We start from the raw sequence: 22,093 nt of genomic DNA, 5'->3' as shown, positions 1-22,093 counted from the left end.
CAATGGCGTTCTTGAATTGTGCTTCAGTCAGTCTTGGCGTAACTGTATTGCGTGTCGGTAGCTTAACACTGAGCTATGAAAATCGAGAACCCGTTGCTTTTATAGGGATTTTGCACACGTTGCACTTGCAGAACATGCAGATCTCTCAAACAAATTTATTGGACACGCATGCGTTTTGGCGAAAAATCCGATGTTTTCCTTCGTTTTCAAAGTGCACAACTTTTATTGTCATTTTGGTCTGATAATCAGTGCCTTAACATGTGTAACATCTCATACTCTGAGCTTGTAACATTATTACATATATTTCTCTTTAAAATAACAAAAATATCTCTTTTATGCTTTCTTGTTTTGAAGAGTATATTTCTTATGTGTAGTGGTTTAAATATGCATGACAAAAAACAACCAAACCATTTTTCAGATCTGATACTTGTATGCTAATAAAATAACAACTTTAGCAGCAATATCTTTTTTTTGATGTGATATTTTAGATTATCTGATTTTTACAAACATTATTAGATAGGCTGTCTTTATATTGGGAAGATCAATCAGGATAATTTCAGAGTAAGTCTGAATTTAACTGAAGTGTTTGAATTTTAAATTAAGACAAGACTTTGCACATTGTGTAAAATGAAGAATAATCTTTATATATGTGAAAGGAGGGACAGTGTGCATACTTGTGTGGGATACAGGATATCTTATACAGGATCAGTTAATTTTCAGTTTTGATCTTTCAAAATGTTTTCCTGTCAACCAACTCATGTTAGGAACTCAGTAGAATTGTGTAAATCCCCTTACTTAGCAGGAAACGTTGGATTTACCTGTAATGACTGGTGCTAACCATATGAATGGCCATTCTTATGTATAGATAAGGCTGCAACCTTTATAATCTATTTGTCCATTTAAGAACAATTATTTTGTTAACCTTTTTGCCTGATGCAGGTAGATGAAATTAACTCAGTAGTTTTATCTGCTTGTTTATGTAAAATTACATTGAATCAAACTAAAAAACAATTTTTAAAATCTCATCATTGACATAAAAAAAGACAGAAAATGCATGGTGTGCCTGCACACTACATTGCTATTTTTATCAAATACCATTTTTTTATTCTTAAATTTTGTCAATAAACATTAACTTACAAATTGAATTGTTGGAATATAGACTACTATAATATTTGTAAAGCAACAGTATGTGAGGAAGCTATGTTTTTCACTAACAGAGTATGTGGCATTGCTGGGATGAAAATGACTAAGTATCCTGAGTTGTTTTGATTAATTTAATCATATTAATCATGATATTTTTGCAAAAGCATCAAAATGATTTATTTTTCTTTACCCAACTAAATATTTTGATTGAATTCAATAAAAAATAACAGTGGAAAAATAAAAATTTGATAAAGCTATTTTAATCAGAGTAAAACAGGCTGCATTGCTCCTACTTCTTGCATTTGCTTTGCATGACATTTCAAGTTTCTAAAACAAAATTCCCTACCCTTTAGTGGCATTATTTCTACTGTGTGGTCACATGCCTTTTGCAGTGGCATCTTCTGCTTTAATATTGTTCCATTTAATGAAGAATTCATTTATTTTCTTCTTGTTGCAACTCAACTCAAAATTTACTGATACCAAACGTTTTTTTAAAGTCACTGTATATCTGATTCTTGTGATTACATACAAGCATAGCAAAAGATATGGCTGAAGCTTGGATATTTACTTGAGAGAGTAGGTGTGCATGTTTGAGAGAAAACACAAGCTTTTTTCAATTAAGGGGAGTTAGAGAGTAGACATATGTGTGCAAAAGAAAGAGGGAAGGAAAGACCAGAGAGAATGAGCAGAGAAGCAAATGAAAGCTCCATGAAGTTTTTAAGTTGATCTGACAAACAATTGATGGTAGATAGAATGATTAAGAGAAGCCCTCACACAGAGACAAAATGTAAATTATAGCCCTCTTGATCATACACTATTGAGTCTTTTCAATTTGAAGGAAGCCATATTTTTCATACAAAACAAATATGTTGGACATACTGTTGTTGACAGAGTTTTGTCAAACTGTTGTACATTTATGACTGTCTTAAATTTTTAATAAAGTTTTCTTCATTACCCATTCAGTCTGTCTCTGAAGTCTAGCCATGGTTCATCAACAGTTTGGATCAATTTGAACACCATTATTTACTTGAAAGTGATGACTGTGAAAATGTTTGAGAACACTAACAACACCATAGATTATAATGATGAGAATTAGTTTTAAAATCATGTTTGTTTAGTTAGGTGTTGTCAACCAATTTTCTCTTAATTGATTGTTAATAGTAATGTAACCATTAATTAAGCACTGCTAGGTATTTAATAATTTAATGTATATTATTGAATTTTTAAAATGAATAACATTTTGTTAATGTCTGATTTTCATTGCTGTATGATAAAGAATTCACTGCCATAATAATATGATTTATATTTCTCTTATCTCAATTCTGTGTTGACATTCCAATTATTAGTAAACAGCAGGCCTTCATGCATATGTTGACCAAGTTTGTTCCATAACTTGACACATAGTTAATATGACTGAAGAGAGAATGAAATTTCTGCCAGGAGGTTTTACAATGTGTAGTTTTGTTTCTGTTACTGCTAAAACTTCTGAATTGAATAGCTCATAAAGATTTCTTATTTGTTTGTTAAAGACTGAAAAGTGATTGTTAAAATATTAACCAGGTACTTTGTTGAGACCAGAAGATGACCAGTTTTAGAATAATTGATGACTGGGCACACACTGTTAATAGATTAAATGAACTAATATTTCTATTTCAGATTGTATGACTGAGCATAAAATATTTCATATAACAGTGAACTGAGAGCATGATTGAATTTCACTAAAAAATTCCTGATTAATTTATAGTTGTTTTGAGCAGGGTTAAGCACTATCAAGGATTATATTGTTGTTCATAATTATTATTTAGGTAAGCATAGCATAATACAGTAAAGTTTAATTTATATAAAAGCAAGTTCTGTTGCATCATGCTTGGTTTGTTGAAATAGGAGGAGTCATAAAAGCTAAAATACATTTATCCAGATAGAATAGTTTAATACCTGTTTGTCCATTATGATGTTAGTGATGGTGATAAGAGTACCACGATGGGGGGATGTCGTGAAACCTTATAAATGTGGCAACTGTTGGTATAATATGCCTAAAGTAAAGACTTAGTATGGGATAATCTAGCCTAGAACTACCTGCATAAAGTTTATCATGAAAGTAAAAATATCAAATAAATTTAAACTTAAATAATTTCTGAATTAAATTATTTTCTGTCATATTACCAATGTTTTTCATAAAAATAAAACTTTTTAATCAACAGACTAAATTACACCTTTCAACATGGGCTCAGTATAACATACACAAGCTCATCTACACGTTTCCTTACATTAAGTATTTGCACTATAACTTTTGATACAGCATGTATGTCTTCACAAAATTTGGTAAATGTTTGGTAAAGATTACAAGTATTTTGTATAGCAAAAATCTGATTTTTTTTTAATGAAATACTTTTACTGAAAATTTATTTGTGAAAATACAGTCTGTTTTATTACTAGTCTGAGTGCAAAGTAATTTCATGTTATGATTAAAAAAACTATTATTCATCCCAAAAATCTCAAATATTTGCATAATCTTTTAAACTATCTAAATACATTTCAAATGTTTGTTTTCTGTAAGACTTTATAGTTTGTTATTTTATATAGTCCACATATGTGGGGTCTGTTACTTGACCAACCTCATAAATGTCATAAAAATAAAATTAGGAAATAAATATAAATTATACTTTGCTCATGCCAGAATGACTACATATTATAACACAAAAATACAATGCTTAGTCTAAGTTGCTTAAGTCTCATAACTCTATATATTTATTATTTTTTATTATATTGACTCTCCAGTCACACCTAGCTGACATAACATAACTTCCATTGATCCAGTACACCTGCACTCGCATTACGTATCCAGTAATTTTAAACTGACCTTCAGTCTTCCCTGTCTTTGCTGTATTTTGTAATATTGTCACAGTTCACTCATTGTACATTTTACATACATATATGTATATAGATTATTGTTATTTGGAAATAAATTATTAAACTTATGTTTTTTAAAATATAGAACAGTAATTGAAGGAGTAAAGCAAACAATTATCTCTTCTCGCTATAAGCTTTGAACTGTGTTGCTGCTGGACATAGGTTGCTAAGCTTTTTTAAATTTTGCATGTGCAGGATATCAATCAAGATTATTTTTCTTGGTTTTATATATGCAGTTGATAAATAACTACATTGATACCATAGAATTCCACAATAATTTATTAAGCTTAGTAACTAAGATATATTTAGATTTTAAAAATATGAAACTTCAAGCAGACTAAAAACACAACCTTTTTCCTTTAAAACATGAATAAAAATAACATGGAAACCTTTTCAAAGATTAAAATGGTGGGGAAAATCCACTCTGGATCTGGGGGACATTGAGTTCTTGATTGGTTATTCACATGCCATATATTGAAGTAGCTGTATATAATGGACCATTTTCCAAAAATGGAAAGAGGTGAACTGGGCAACTGTGTTTAATGCAGTATGTGAGCCATATCTCAGTAAAATAAAAAGACCTGAGGTTCTTATTTTATACTCTAGCTTGATAATATTAGTGATTTGTTCATAAGTTATACACAACTACAGAATTTGTATTTTGATATCAAAAAAATCTAATTTTAAACATTGCTGCATTCAACATACCGCTTGACACACTAAAATCTATATCTGGATGTGTTCTAATAATATTCATTCTAAAATTAAAAAATAACTCGTATATAATATTACGTTTTGAATTATAATCTACAATTTGATTCCAGACTTACTGATATAAATTTGTAAAATATAGTTTAATAAAATTTTGAATTCAAGTCAACATATGTGATGATGTTGCCTTTGACATGTGACCTGTCACAAAAGGGATAAGAAATGAAATATTTTTTCCAGTTTTGTTGTGTGTACATTTCATTTTATATTTTCTGTATATAAACTAACAATAATATTATATTATACTTTTGTTGTTAAGCAACATGACATAAAAACAGTTGTTGGAATGTAGTGTTATCAAAATTCACTGGCTTTTTCTGTACATTTGAAGTTGTTAACCTGGCTGTACTCTAGTAATAACATAATTTATGTTATTGGCATCTGTAATACTTTAGTTTCATAAAATTTTGTTGTAAAATGTTTTTTCAATCTTCAAACTTTGACAAACAATCAATTATGAAAAATATTCTTTCTGGCCCATGTATACCTAGAAAGAAGACTAACATGTACTTGTGTTAATCTTTTTTTTTCTTTTTTTCTTTTTTTCTTAATCTCAGATATTTGCAATAGTAAGGTGTTCAGAAAACCCACAAATGTTCTTGGTTGAATACGTGAAAGGTGAAGTTCGAACATATACATCAACTGATAGGTGAGTGAACAAGTGAAATCCAACAATAAAGTATTGGGTTGAAAGCTAAGAAAAATACTTAGATTTTTTTTTTATCAAAGCAGTTAATTGAATATTTTATTATTGAACAAATATTTGTTTAATTCACATAATATTTCTGTATGAGGAAGACTAACACAAAGATTAAAAAAATCAGTAATCATTTAGTTATCATATGAAGATGCTAAAATCAAGTATAAACAAAAGTAAGTAATGTCTGAAGTCAGGAAAATACAGGAACATGAAGCAGTGAATATATGTAAAGGTTGTATAGCTGTCCATTGTCAGTGAATCAAATTCAAGTGAAAAGAAAATTATTCTCACTTGCTTGACAACTTGCTAAAACATGACTCAGATATTTTATTAGTGAATTTTATATCTATGGTGCTTTAAAGTTTTGTGATGCATTATTTTTAAGTTTTATATATCATTCTATATTGCATAAAAATAATATTTGTAACATCAACTGAACTAAATATTGGTAAAGTAATGCTTAAAGGTGTTATTTTATCTTGAAGTTATGTGATTCATGGCCATTAATCCACATTTCATGAACAAAAGGGCATATCTGTGATAGGTTCAGAAAGCAGTTCTATTATATTTTTGAAGTTAATAAAATTGTTTGCTGATTTAATTGCAAACAATTTTTGTACTTACAGTATTCACCCTTTTATTTGAAGAAATGGCAAATATTTAATTATGTATTGAGGCCAAAAACCTTGTCATATTTACTATATCTTTATTTTGCTGAGAATATGCATTTTATTTAGATCCAGAAACTATCAAGAAGCTTGAGCAATTTAAAAGGTTGTTTCATTCATCATCAATTATGTGAAAGCAATTATGTTTCTTGTGCCCTTGTTGGGAAGTTCATAACCACTTCTTAGTGCTTTACAGTGTCACCTTACTCCAAAATGGCTCATTTTAGTGATAAGAAAAATAAAACTACTCATTTCTTGTATCATATCATTTAACCTGATATAATTTGTTGCTACAACTTGCAAGTTGGCACAAATGCCATCTTGATTTTTTAAAATTGAGATCTAATCATTAATGTATAAAAAATTTTACATGTTCAACATAATTCTTTAAGATTAACAAGAAAGATCAAGATATTCTATTTGAAATTGTTAAACATTTTGAATTGTTACTTTTTTTAAATCAGTTCATTTGATTTTCATTTAGAATGTGTATGTTTGACATATTAGGTATATTTATTATTCACAGGTGTAATGAAATAATAATGGATCAGTACATAAGTTGTAAGTAAGAGAGCAAATTAAATATATCATTCCATTAAACGCAGTTCCAAACTTAAATATCGTGTTGTCATGTATGAGAATAGGGAGTTTTCATGGTTGATAAAAAAGTTTTTATATGTTTGTATGAGTTGTGGAAGAAAATATTTTCTGATAATGTTCCTCCAGAGATGCTTTGTTAGCTTCCCTGCTGGATGGGGTCAGGGCATCAGGTAACCAAAGTGTCCATGTTAAAATGATACCAACCAATCGTGGTCAAAGACTTGGTCCATTCACTGTTCCTGTTGATGAAGAAGTTGAAAGCTGGCATCTTAAATTTCTGCAATGTCCACCAAGTACGTGGTTTTAATAAATCATGTATAAACTGTTTATTTGATGTTAAGTTTATGATATGAAACATACAACATTAATGAAAGCTTATGTTATTTCTAGAGTTATTTTTTTATAGATATAGTGAGAGTTGAAGGAACCTGTAAAAATTGCAGCTCATCAACTTAACCTAGTTGATAAAGAAACAGTTACTATTCAAGTAACTGGCTGTATAGAAAGTATTTCAACTACTGATATATTTTTTGTTATATCCCAACCAACCTTATGCTAGGAGAAAATTATTGTTGATGTTGGATATAGTTATACGTAGTGATTGACATATTATTGCATATTCCTTACTTTCATTCATAAATTTTTTAACCCTTTCACAACAGGTACATCTTTAAATTCCTTTCTGCACAAATCATTAAGTTACATTCAATATTTAATGAAACAACTTTATTCTCAATGTACATCAGTAAAAGTAACCTTATAATGTATGTAATAATTCAATGTTTTATATTGTCCAAGATTTAATACATTTATTTAAAAAAAAACCTGAAAAAAGTATTTAAATTTCAGTTTTGTTCTGAAATGATGCATAAACATTCATAAATATGAACTTCTGCAATCTCTGACTTGAAACAAACAACTACAGTGTCTGTAGATGTATGTCGAGACAGAAAATACACTTACTGCACTATTTATATGTATGTTCCAGAGTACTTTGACTGAGTTTGGTAGAAATGAGAAATAAATTTTCCAAACTCCTGACAAATGCCACACTCCCCTTTTACACTTAACCTTAAAATTTACAAGAAACATGTACTTATTTGATGCACCTGCTTATAACCACTAGAAAGAGCTCATTTTACACTCTAATCCAACAATCATAATTTTGAAATTAGCAATTAGTTGTCATCATTGGGTAGATATAACTGCTGTTAATGTTGTTGGCTGCTTTGTCCATGATGGCACTTGTGGTTGTTTATCAAAGTATGTCATAGTTAGAGAGATAGTTAATTGTTTTTAGGTTTTACTTTTATATTTTAGTTAATTAATGTATAATTTGTTCTAAAATACACAATTGAAAAGTTTAGATATTTTTTAAACTTTGCTTTGATTCTCAAGACTTGTGCTATTATGTGAGTGTAAGTAATTTTGGCCAAAGGATTGTACTCCTCTTTCAAAGATACTGTAGTATGCCCCAAGAACATCATTGATTTGTGTTGAGATTAATAATAAATAGTAAAGGACAGTAAGGAAAATTAAAAAGGAAAATATTGTTATTATTTATGTGTGAGATACTTATCTTTAACAAAATCTTACCAGTTTTTGTGAGAAAACATTAAAAAAGGAAACGTTACCATATGCATTGTTGTACATGTTTTCTTACTCAGATAAGCTTATGTATTTTATGTGATCCCACAGTTAAATAGTTAATTGGTACAAAATTGGAAAAAGTTGAATATCTAATAGTCATGTACATGAAAATAGCCACACACCTTTTTGATAACACAACCCTGAAAGGGAAACAAGAACCCAAAGTTCCATAACAGTTGTTTTGTTCAACTAATTTGTACTTTCTCTGACTACTTATAATAAGTTTGTGTAAAAAATAATCAATGTTTTTGAAAACACAACTCTGAAAGAGAAACAACAACAAAAATCTGCATAACAGTTGTTTTACTGGACTGATTTATAATATCTTTGATTTAATACAATAAGATTCAAGTAGTATTATTGTTAAATTACTGGTACTACATTACTGCTATGAGAATTTATTGAAACTAGGTTTCCTTTAGGAAGTTACTTTGTGGAGCTTTACATCTTTATAAATAAGAATTATAAACATAAACAGAATATTTATGGACAACAAGAGACTTGCTAATCTGTCTAGGTATTTCCATCCACAAAACTTACAAAAAAAAAAGTAAAAACACTCAGAGCTAACCTTTGTCATTCAAATATTTATCCAACCTTTTCTAAACCACTTAAATGCACTGTATCCACTACATCTGAAAGCAACCAATTCAAAAGGCCACCTACCCTGTTAGGCAAATAAAACTAAAGATGTCCTCTAGTCATACTACTCATCAATTATTGGAAACACTGCCAATTTGCTTTCAAATACCTTACCCTTCTTTTGTCAAGAGAACACAATTTCAGAAATTTTAGCATGTCTTTGAATGACAACCTTTCCATTTGAGGTATCATTCTAGTAATCTTACTCTTATCATTTAGCCTGGGCAACTCAGTAGTAAACCTGTAGACTTATAATGTTAAAAATTGGGTTTTAATATCTGTAGCAGATAAAGCACAGATAGCCAATTGAGTATTTTTGAGCTTAACAACAAACAAACCATCAAATTTAACTCCTCCAAATGATACAATGTCTTTCTTAATGTAAAGAACCCAAGACTGAACACAGTACTCCAAACATTGCCTCATGAGTGACTCATAAAACAAAACTATAACCTGGTTAGGCTTGTAGTCAGTATTTCTGTGGATAAATTTTAAAATCCTGTCTATTTTGCCACTTACAACAGCATACTGTTTGGTTGGTTTAAGAAATTGAACCAGAACACCAAAATCATTTTATTCCGTGGCATTTTTAAAATTATTCATATGAAAATCATACTTACAATTCAAGTTATGATAACTCGCTTTGCATACCTTGCTTTCATTATGGTTAAAAGTCATCTACCATATTTGCTTAACTTATAAAATTATCAAAATTTTTCTGTGAAGCAGCAATATTCTACTCAGTCAGCAACATCCAAGACCTTAATATCATTAGAAACTTGAAGTAATATTTGATTAGGCACAAAGAACAAAGGCTGTAGTACTGAGTTCTGAGTTACTCCAACTGATATTGTTCACTGTAAGAAAAGTTAACAGAACATTTGCAAATATCAAAAAGTAATAAAAATTAAACATCCATTTAGAAATAACTGAAAGATTGTTTGGTGATTTCCAGTGAAATGATGTACATCTGTTACTTATAGAAGAGCTTATATCAGGTCATCCCTTAAGTAATGTCCAATTTTATGTTCAGAAAAAGAGAAAGGATTTCAGATGCTTATAATGTTATTTAATCAATAATGTATGTTCCATCATTATTAATTACTTCCTGCCAATGATTCACAAGCTTTTGAATGCCACTTCTATAAAATTCTTAGGGTTTGAAGAAAAAGAATGTAGAGAGGGTAGTTTTGACATCCTCATATGTTTCAAGCACTTTTCCATCAATATAGTTCTGAAAACTTTGGAATACATGATAATCAGATGGGGCAAGGTCTGGAGAATAAGGAGGATGTTGAAGTTTTTCCCAGTCTAGCTCTTCAGTCTTTGCAGATGTGATCCTTATGGGGCTGTGCATTATCCTGGTGTAACACAACACCTTTACAATTAATCAAAGCAGGCCTCTTTTCTTTCAGTGCAACATTCAAGTGCTCTAACTGTTGACAATAGAAGTCTGATATAATCGATACATTGAGTGGCAACAACTCAAAGTGGATCACACCAACAATATCCCATCAAATGCTTAACAGTACTTTCCTAGGGTGAAGGTCCATTTTGGGCTGTGTTTTAGCCAGTTTACCTGCACTGAGCCATTGTCTGCAGTGCTTAACGTTCTTATAAAATATCCATTTTTTCATCTCTAATCGCTAACCTGTCTAAAAATGGTGAGTTATATTCACAAGAGTGCAGAGAAGTGCAAATGCCCACTCTTGCTCTAAGGTTGGTTTCTGTCAAATCATGGGAGACCCATTTTCCAAGTTTAGATACCATTCCTTCCAAGCTGATGCAGGTGTTGGTGAATTGTTGAATGGGTTGAATTAGGCTTCTATGCTAGTTTGATTGTTACAGCACAATCTTCATCAAGTGCAGCCAGCAACAAGTCATCATTAAACTCAACAGGATGACCTGAATGTGGCACATCAGTTAAGCTGTAGTCACCTCATCTGAACTTTTGAAACCACCTTTGACATTTTCTTTTATTGAGAGACTCTGCACCATAAATGCCTTGAATGTTTCGAGAAGTTTCTGCTGCACTATTGTGATTTTTAAATTCATAAAGCTATATATGCCTGATGTGCTCCTCAAATACATTCATCTTCATAAGGGTTTATTTGATTAATGATCTGTAAAAGTGGAATTGGGTTAGTTTCTTTTATTTGTCTGAACATTTTTATACATGTCCTGCTACATATTTTAGTCATTAAAGCCTTCTACAAAGACAAAAATGATGATGCACTTTCTGTATTAAATTTTCAGACATTTATGGGATGACCTGATAATCAATTTATGTGAAATACTAAAGAAAAATAAATAACATTCAAATTTAATGACAAAACATACAAACAACTCTTTGTAATGGATTCAGTAGTACTAAATATCACAGAGAACAAGTGTTATTCAAAACTACAAGTATAGGAAAATGAACAGAAATAATTATGTACTCTGCGATATAGTTTTAATTAGAGTGTTTGGTTTGTATTTTCAGGTGGCTGTGATTTTGCTGAATGTGTATTTAGGTTCAATAACAATGTACCATACAGTGGACTCTTACACAGTGTTACACAAGATGTAAGTAAGATTTGGCTGTAATTAGATGAAAATATTTGAGCTAAAATTTAAACTTATCAAAAAACTGTTAAATGTTATCACACATTATGCTTAAGTAGTTCAATGATTTTTTTCCTTAGTGGTAATTTTTCCACTGTGAGCATAAAGTAATATATACTGTAAAGAAGGTGCTCTCCTGAGAAAAAAAGTCTGAATTATTCCTGCTTTTTTTATGTGTGTGTTTTTAATATTAAAGCTGATAAAAGCATACTGTTCTTAAACAGAGAAGGACATAGTAACAGTAAATACTGAAATAGGCTTTCAACAAATCTTTAAAACCTGTTTTTCAGAAGCTTAGCTTTTAACCCTTTAGGTGTACATACATTTTTCAGTCATATCATGCTCAAAATTGTCAACAGATAATGTCTCTGAGTATAAAAACATGAGAGTGATTTGATGCCATTTAAAGTCTGTTTTCTCATAAAAATGAAACAGTTTTCTACTGGAAATATTACTAATTTTTGAATAACAATATATGTCATGTTGGCAAGATTGTTATCTGTGTAGATTAGGCTTAAGCTATTGATTTGGGTGCTAAGTTTACATTTCTAGCAAAAAAATTCAAACCACTATGTGGTTGCCATATGGTGACGAGTGACTCTTAAAGTTAAAAACCTGTAAAATTGGCCAAAGATCCTGTAATAGCTCATAAGATCCTGTTTTCTTGTGGTTTGGCTTATAAAAAAAAATATATTTACAGAAGTAGATATTTTTGTTCTTTATTTAAAATTTAAAATTCAGTTTTTATTTCTGGCTGCCATACAAGTTCTGTGAAGGAGATGCTCTTTGTGGGCAGTGAGTGACACAGTAGTGTGTTTAGCTTCAAAGTGAAAAGTAACTGGTTTAAAATATATACCTATATTTGTTTCTGTAGGACTTAATATAAAATAACATCTATTGGAAGAATAGCTAAAGGTCATCTATAAAAATTATACAATTTATCCAAATTAGTTTTAACTATGAGTGACAAATGAACCACAAATATGGCACCTTCTGAAGAGAGCAATTTTATAAAAATTGCTTATGTTTTAGTCAATATCATTCTGTGTTTTGTCAAACATAGCTATAATTTAAAAACCTGGTGGCAGACTCTGCTGGAAGTATGTGGTATTAGCAAACATTTACTATGTTCTTATGATTGTTGTGCTATATTATTCCTACATTACTGATTTTTTTATTTGAGCTTGTATGATGTTTTGTATGTACTCAACCCATGAAAGTTAATAAAAATGTTGACACAACCTTGTATACCTGTTGCATACAGGATCACAAGAATTTCCTAAATTATCTCATCATTCTAAAAAAAAAAATACAGTTACAGATGGAATAGAGTATTTGAAAATGTAAGATTCTACATTGTTTTCATTTAACTTTACACTTACAGCTCTTGATATGACTTTTTTTTTTTTAACAGTTTTGAGTTCTCTTGGTTTGTTGTGAACTGTGACAATAATTTTTCATTTTATTATCTTTATTAATTGCACAAAGTCTTTAAGATAAATGAATGAGTACAGCTCTAATTAGCAACTTGTAGATCAAGAAAAGGAAAATTACCATAAAATCTATGCATCTTTTCTTTGTTCATCATTTGTAATTGAGTAATTAAAAGTGATGTAATGATTCTTGTTTTATATAAAAAAGTATATTTTGAAATTATAAGTATATTATAGTATGACTAATTTATGCATTTTTTGTAGTGGTGAAACTTATCTTTGCAAAATCTAGTATTTGTTGAAATTAGACTTAATTTTAGTGGAATGTGTAAGAAGTTATGGAGAGAGGAACTAGAATATCAAATGATGCTGAAATAACTGTTAAAGAAATGAACCAATAGATGCTTATCTTCAATTTTAACTTGCAATTCTAGGACTGTGTTTTAATGCTGTGTTGACAAATGTCACACAAAAGTTTCGAACTTTGCAAATATAAATTAATATTTTTTCCCCTTTTATGAATAGGGTTTATTTGCAGAGAAAAAAGGAAAAATTGATACAAGGAGCTTTAGTTGCTCTTTTGGAAAAAGAAGGAGACCAAAATGTTATAGATAACTGTGTTCTTGAAGCCCAGTTTCAAGGTCTTAGAAGACTAGTGGCTTCAAAGATTGGATTTGCATCTTTTACTCTGCTACCAAGGTTTTTGTACACCAACTTTTAATATTCAACAGGAAAACTTTTTCTTTGTTTTTAGTGCAGATAAATTTATGTATTGTTGTTGCAATAAAAATGCCTCAAAATTGAACTGAAAGGAAAGAGGATTTGCTTTTTATGTCACCTACATCACAATTAATTGTAAGCTAGAATTAAAATAGTGGTTTTTACATCTTTATCAAAATGATATTCATTTATGTTTACCATTAAATAGATAGATAAAAATTTGAAACAGTTGTATTTTATGATGAAACGCATTTCAGTTATGATGTTAGTGAACTCTCTCACCATGGATATCCTTTATTGCACAAAGTTTCAGTATCTTATGTTCAACATTTTATTAAGCCACTTTTGTTTGTTATACCAATTATTATAGCTTAAAATCTTAGATGATAATCCAGATTTTAACAGTATATAAGTTTTAAGTTATTTAATTGTGAAAGACAATATGATAAAGAATTTTCCAGTGTGACATATTTTTTCTAAGCATCTTCTCTTTTATCCTCCACCTCTCCAAAAAGTATGAAATTAAATGTAAATTATGCACTATAAAATTGTCATTGCTCAGACAAATCATAAAGTTTATAGCCTTCAATTTTGTTTGGTTACAGAGCAATCAAATATAAAATCAAACCCCATCTGTCACATCCTCTCATTTCATGATTTAACAGTTATTTCTTATGTTTAGTTATATATTACCTATAACCAATAGAAGGTCAAGGTTTTCATCTATCAAATAATGTATAATATTGTGTTCTGAACTAAGAATCATCAGTTTCACTAAGAGTGCAACCCTCATTTTTATGGGAATGTTAACAACTGGCTTTGATGAATTTGTAACTGCTCTTGTAGTTATAAAGCCACACAAATTTTGAGAGCTAGGGAAAATTGTCTTCTTTTTGCATGTTCTTAGTTTTTGTTTGTTGGTGCATTATTTAATTAAATAAAAATTTAGTACATTAGTACCATTATTATAAAAAAAGTAGGGTTAAGTGTCATTGACAATTGCAGCAAAAAAAAGTTTTAGTTCTTTATTCCTTGATTTTCAAGTTTATTTATTATTACAAAAAACTAAAATGTAAAAGTAGGGCTCTTTTTAGGATTTGGTAAAATAACTATTGATATAATAAAAATGTTTCACAAAACATACACGTTGTAGCTCATGGCTAATGTAATTAGATAATGTAACATGAGCTGCACATTCTTTGATTTACAAATTGTAATGATGTGGATAGTAGTTAGATGTGATTCAAAGGGCAATCAAATGATAAAATTTAAGTATAAGTACACTTTTATCGTTATGAACTTAAAGCTACTTATAATAAATGAATGTAGGTTCATGTTACAATTTGAAGTCATTCTAGAAAGAAAAACAAGGTAATTTAGATGTATTTCAGTTTTTGTGGTTACAAGGTTTCAACATGTTTGACATTTATTAACATATTTCTTATGACATTTTATTTTGTAAGTTGAAACATCTACTTCTGGCAAAGTAAAAATAGTAACATTGAAAAACTGAAAGATTTATTCATGACCTAAGACCTTACCTTTTAAAATGGCACTACTGTTAACATGTGATGTGAAGTATTCTGACATTTGCCAACAGCATTGACTAAAATCAACTTGTATACAATAAATATAATTTGCTTGTAACAAATAATATGTACTTTTATATGGTGTTTTAATATTATGAAGTTAAAAATATTCAATAATGAAGAATTTGCCTTGTCTGAACCATTTCCTAAACCTATCTACACTTAAGTGATGTCTAAACACAACATAAAAATTCTTTAACATTCAAGCAGATATAATTGGACATAAAATATTTTCAGGGAAGAAAATTCCAAACAAAGTTCTAGAACTGTAGTTTTTTAATAAGAATTCATTATTTACCCTCTACATAAAATATGAATGCTGTAGGTTGCTGCTAAAACTATTTTATTTACTATAAATTGAAGTAAGTATATTATAATTTCATCTAGTAAATTGCTTTCATCCTTTATATATATACCTGTCTTCAAAGCTGTGTTTCATTACTAGCTGTGTAAACCACATGCTGTAACATTATAAAAAGTGATAATTATCTACATTAATAAAGCCACTGTCATAGAAGGAAAAATCATGAGAAAAATAAGACAAATTATATTTTTGGGGAGTGATAGTTTCTTAAAAAGTATAGGTGGTAAATGTGTTTAATACAACTCTTTGGATCTATGCAAATATTTTTTTTAACTCTTTCAACATGGGCTTGGTCAATTTGACCAACCATGTGGCTTCTTTGAACTCATTTGAAGTTTTTATAGTTTTGATACTATTAACTTTTCTGTTTGTTAATAACTGCTATAGGAAAATGCATAAAGACAGTTATGTTTGATAGTTAATCTTTTACCATTTGGCCTGTTTGTTTACTTTTTGATTCTGTAAGTTTGATATAAAAATATTTTACTTCTGATTTTTTTACAACATTTTATTGTTGCTAGCAGTATCATTAATTGTAGTATGAGGGAACACATAATTAGAATTAACTTTCTCAAAATGGGCTTGGTCACTGTGACAGAACTCGTGGCCATTTTGTACTCATTTAAAGACTTTTTATTTGTAGATTTATTACTTGTAACTTTCAAAAAAGTATGTGTATTTTCACAAAATTTCAGTCTTTTAGTTAATATTATAAGTCTTTCACATAAAAAATCATATTTCTAATATGTTGAATATATTGAGTATTTGTTTTGAATAGCTAGAGTGTAAAGTAATTTTCATGTTAAGACTAAAAGTATTTTTCCTAACCTCAGAAATCTCTAGTTTCCTTTGTGTAATCCCTAAAAAACCTCCTAAATTTCACAAGGTGTTGCTTTTTCAGTAAAACTTTATATTTTTTCTGTTATTTTCTCCACTATATATCTGTGTGATATTGAACAGTTAGACCAACCTTGTAACCATAAGAAACAAAATAGTATTGAAATGAACATAAATTATCTTTTTTGTCTTTCTAGAATGACTTCAGATATTAACTTAAAACTACATTCATTTATTCTAAGTAGATTTAAGCTTGTTACCATATACAAGTACTTATGATTAAATTTGGTTTTATTGCTGTTTTGATCTATGTCTGACTACTTTGTGCCATTATAACTTGTAAATCTGATCTAATCTTAATCAAACTAAAAAGATCCTTGTTTTTACATTTTAGTTACTTTTATAATAATAAATCAAGAAAAAACATGAAAAACAAGAAATAAAGTACTTACCCAATTTTCTTTTTGTTGATGACAGTTAACTATACTTTTGCTTATACTGATGGTAATATTGCACTAAATAATTCCCTATTTAATTAAATAATGTATTGAAGAACATAGACTAATAACATGGAAAAAGTAGACAATTTCCTCAAACTCTTTCAATTTTTCTGGCTTTCTAATTATGCAACAACAGCCATTGTAAATTCACACAATCTAGTTAAGTTTTTCATGTTGCTTGTACTCTGAGCAGAATTGACTGTTATTTATTAAGAACATAATGTTATATGGTACACCATCTGATAGATAAAAATCTTGACTTTCTATTGGTTATGTGTAATATATAATTAAATGTAAGAGAAATATTAATGAATCCTGAAAAAGAGGATGTGGCAGGAAGGGTCTGAAACCAAACAGAATTGAATGCTATAAAAATTATAGTGACAATTCTATTGTGATTAATTTACATTTAATTTCATACTTTTTGAAGGGGTGATGGAAAAAATAGAAAAGATGTGTAGAGAAAGTCATTTATGTCAATCTAGGAGAAATTCAGTGATTTTGTTAAATGTTTCCCTGTAGAATTAGGAAGCTAAAACTTGTATTCTGTTAAAGTATGGTTTTTTGGCTGAGATTTTATGCTATACTAATTGGTAAAATGTAAACAAAAAGCATTAAAAGTTTAATAAAATTTTAAATGTAAGACACTAAAACTTTCTATCAGTAAAGGACACCCAGGGAGAAAGGTTTCATCACAATGCTACACAATGGGCTATCTATGTTGTGCCCACTGTTATTACCCTCTAGGCTTCCTGTTGAGTTACAGGGGGATATGCAAGTTGAGGAGGATGTAAAAATTGAAATATTAAATAAAATGTTTTTTAAGTAATTACACTAAATATATCTTGCATAATGATAAAATAACATCTTAAAAATATTCTTGTTTAACACTTTAAATGGAATTATAATGTTTACCTAAATTAAAAAGCCTTAACATTTCACTGCAAAAATTTATTAAAGTTAGTTGCACCTTTATTATTGTTCAGTGTAGAAGTCAACTTTTCTTCACAGCAGCTAAAACTGTTTTTCCTTTACTTTGACAATCAATATACCTTGTTTGTTCTTGAAATGGCTGCTAAAGATGAGTGTGTGTATATGTATGTGTGTGGGTGTGAATGCATGTATATTTTGTAGAAGTGATGTGTTTAGATCTGTGGTTACATTTTGTTAAGAGATATCTTTGTAGGTCAGGTTATTCAGTTAGAATAATACACAACCTATAATTCTTTTTCTTATGTATAGGATAGAAAAAGGTGATACTGTTTTTTAAGAATAAATTATAGTAGGAAAACCTCTGCATTTTATATTTCTTTATTTTTCAATTATTTCATTATATCCAGGAGAAAAGCAGATCTTAATCTCTAACTAAAAAGAAAGGTACCTCATGAAATAATGTTTTCCTTTGTCAGCTTTATCAAGGGATTAGCTGCTTGATATGACAATTCAATTTGTTATGGCAATACTGTGTAATTATAAATCCAGTGGTAAAGCTGATAGAGTAAGGTGTGAGTAAACATTTAACTTGGATAATTCCTTTTTTGAAGTATCAATTGAAAGTCTACAATTTGTAACAAGCATTCAAATATTTAGAGAACAGAAATTGCTTAAGGAATTTTTAGCATTACTTATATATGAAATATTTGTTCAATACATACTTTACATTATATAATTACAAGAGTAATTATATATATAAATATATATATCTAACAGTAAATTATTTTTTGAAGAGATTATTGCAAATGACAATGGCTACAGGATGTTTTTGATGTTTGAGAATTTTTAGTGTATTATACTCAATTTAAATTTGTACATAAAGCAGCAATTTTCAAAATCAATAGTCTTTAAAAATGCACACACATTAAAGCTCATAATGTTTGCCTGTAAGTATGGTTTAAACGTATTCTTCAAACTGCAGTTACATGGATGGTTAAAACAATAGATTTTTGCTAAAGGAGATTAAATATTCATATTTGAATGTACAAAAATAGTAGCATGAATATACATAAATCTACTGAACTATTTTTTGGCAGTATGTAATTATTCTTCTAGGGTACGGGAACGACTTGGAATGAAGGTTGTAAAAGCACTAAAACGTAATGTGGATGGAGTCACTCATGCTGGTATAGATATGCTCTGTGCACTTATGCAGGTAGATAAAACTTTTGCTGATAAATGTTTGTTAAATAATATACATAAAAATGACATTATTAAGTAAATTTGTAGGAAAATTTTCAGTTATTTCAACTCTCAAAATGTTATTCTTCATTCACTTTAATATGCAAACTAGTTTTGTTCTTTGAAAACTGGAGAATGATCTATTTATGAAGTGATGCCCCAGTGGGATATTGTTTTTCCTTGTTTACAATGTTTTATATTTGATGCTTGTTTGAGAAATGAAATATATCATTGATAATGACATACAACAGTAATGTTGAAATAGTAGAAACATGTTTGATCAACAAAGTTTACATAAACTGTATTTTGTTTAATATGTGATATGATGGTATAAAAAATAATTTATTGTACATAACATTTGTGTAAGGTATTTGTTTATTGTTTTATGGAAATAAGTCCCAGTTCAATGTTTAAAAATGAATAGATGAATTTGTTTTTCTAACTGTAGCCTATGCATGAAGACTATGATTTGCGACAGGAGCAGCTCAACAAAACATTACTTCTATCATCAAAGAAGTTCATGGAAAGTTTGTTAGACATGTTTGTCCAACATACTGTGAGTGTTCTATTTTCATAATTCACATTTCTTCTTCTGTAGACTCCAATCATTATCAAATTTATGTTGTATTTCTTCTACTTGATTTCATAATAAAAATATTTAAGCATTTTAATCCTCTTGCCCCAGCTATCCCTTACTGTAGAGGTTTTAGTGAGTTATATTAGGTTGTCCAGAAATAAATGTCAGAATTCTCACAATGATACTTAGAAGCTGAATATTTGAGTAACTTATCATTGGTTAGTTGGTTTAATCCAACATTTGTCACCTATGAGGTGTCTTAATTGTCTGCTGTTTCAACTCTACTCACAGTAAGTTTTGCAACCCTCAAGGCAGCATGGACAAGGACTTTCATCTGATTTTCCTCTATAACTTCAAACTTGGACAAAAAGCTACTGAAACTACAAGGAACATCAACCAGGCATTTGGCCACAGATCTGTTACTGAACACACAGTTAAGTATTGATTCCAAATGTCTCGACATTGAGATTAAAGTCTTAAAGACCATGAAGGTCATGGAAGGAAGCCATCCTTAGATGAAACACTTTAAGGGAAGCAGTTGAAACAGACCCTCACACAACAGTATGTGAGCTTGCAGAAAAGCTAGGCACAAGCAAATAAAGCACTACCAACCACCTGACTGCTATTGGAAAGATGAAACAGGTGGATAAGTTGGTTTCACATGAGCTGACTGAAGATCAGTAAAATTAGCATTATAAGACCTGCTCTATGCTGCTATTGCAGGATATTAATGATCCATTTCTTGAATGGATAGTGACATGCGATGAAAATTGGATTCTGTACAACAATCGGAAACAATCTGCGTAATGACTTGATCGAAAAACAACCCCAATGCATTTCCCAAAGCCCAAGTTTCACCAAAGAAAGTTCATGGTGGACTGCAGTCGACATCATTCACTCCAACTTTCTGAATCCAGAGGAAACAATCACAGGGGAGAAATACTGTCAAGAATTGGCCAAAATGCATCAAAAGTTGCACAAGAAACAATCAGCTCTGGTCAATCAAAGGGGCCCTATTCTTCTTCACAACAATGCTCATCTCCATGTGTCAAGGATGACACTCCAAAAATCAAATGAATTGGGAATTGAGGTTCTGTCTCATCCACTTTATTCCCCTACAGATTTTCATTTTTTCAAGCACTTTGACAATTTTTTGAACAATAAATGCTTTCAAAATCAAGCAACTGCAGAAGAAGCTTTAGGGGAGTTTTTATAACTGTTTTTGTCACATAGTCAGAAGGCCAGAAAAATTATAATACATGGGGAAACTGTCTATTGTGTGCATGTTATCATTCTGTGTTCTTCAGTGCATTACTTAATTAAATAAAAAATATTTAATGCATTGCTACCAAAAGTATAAAAAGTAGACTTAGATGTCTTTGACAAGCAATAGCAAGAATAAAGAAATACTTTATTTCTTCCGCGATGGCGAGAAAACCCATTTGTAGAGAAAAATTATATATTTAAAAACAGCTGGTATGGGTTGAGAAAGCACTAGTAGAAGAATGAACAACGTTTCAACCTTCTTTGGTCATTGTCAAATTCACAAAGAAAGAAAGAGGTAACTGACTGATAGCTGACTACATGTTTGTAGGGTGTTGAATAATTGAGTGTAGGAATGTAGAAGGGCGTGCTTAGATGTTTGATTATATTTATTAATATAGGTATATAGGTGTTCCTTTGTATTGGTTTATTTTGGGCTTGAGTTGTTGTATAAGTAAGGCTTCCTTAATATTGCGTTTGTTTATGTTTATTTCTTTATTTAGTATTTGGACGTTTCTTTGGTTATGTTGTGTTTATTTCATTTGCAGTGTTCGAAAACGTGTGAAGGTGACTTTTTGTGTTCTTTGAATCTGGTTCATATTTTTATACTTGTTTCTCCAACAGAGAAGTCGTAGCAATTATCACATTGTATTTTATAAATAATGTTGGTGTTGTGTTTGTCAGTGTAGTTTTTACATAGTATAGACTTTAGTTTTGCGCCTGGTTTTGAATAAATTTTGTATTGACTGGAATGTCATATTTTGTTACTAGTTTTTACCAAATGTTGGTTATTTGTTTGCTGATGTCAGGAATATATGGTATACAGTAGTATATGGTTTCATGATTTTTAAGTTGTGGGGTATATTTACTTTTGTCAGTTGATTTTGCTTTTTGTATAGGTGTGTGCATATATTGACTTCTACAGTTTGTGGAGGAAAGAACAA

At 29.7% G+C, this 22,093-nt stretch overlaps 1 protein-coding gene across 1 annotated transcript in view; it reads left to right on the top strand.

Annotated features, from left to right (window-relative positions):
- The window catches only part of Rme-8 (receptor mediated endocytosis 8), a 170,910-nt gene that overhangs the window by 54,761 nt on the left and 94,056 nt on the right, over window positions 1-22,093 (top strand). Inside the window, 7 exon segments of the mRNA XM_076472799.1 lie at window positions 5,382-5,473; window positions 6,919-7,085; window positions 11,570-11,652; window positions 13,650-13,664; window positions 13,666-13,823; window positions 19,184-19,283; window positions 19,758-19,865. Of these exon segments, the coding sequence (XP_076328914.1) occupies window positions 5,382-5,473; window positions 6,919-7,085; window positions 11,570-11,652; window positions 13,650-13,664; window positions 13,666-13,823; window positions 19,184-19,283; window positions 19,758-19,865 (723 nt within the window).

The sequence above is a fragment of the Tachypleus tridentatus genome, chromosome 12 (assembly GCF_004210375.1).
Source record: "Tachypleus tridentatus isolate NWPU-2018 chromosome 12, ASM421037v1, whole genome shotgun sequence".
NCBI classification, from domain to species: domain Eukaryota; kingdom Metazoa; phylum Arthropoda; class Merostomata; order Xiphosura; family Limulidae; genus Tachypleus; species Tachypleus tridentatus.
The sequence above is the reverse complement of the archived record's forward strand: the minus strand, read 5'-3'. Positions and strand labels throughout refer to the sequence as shown.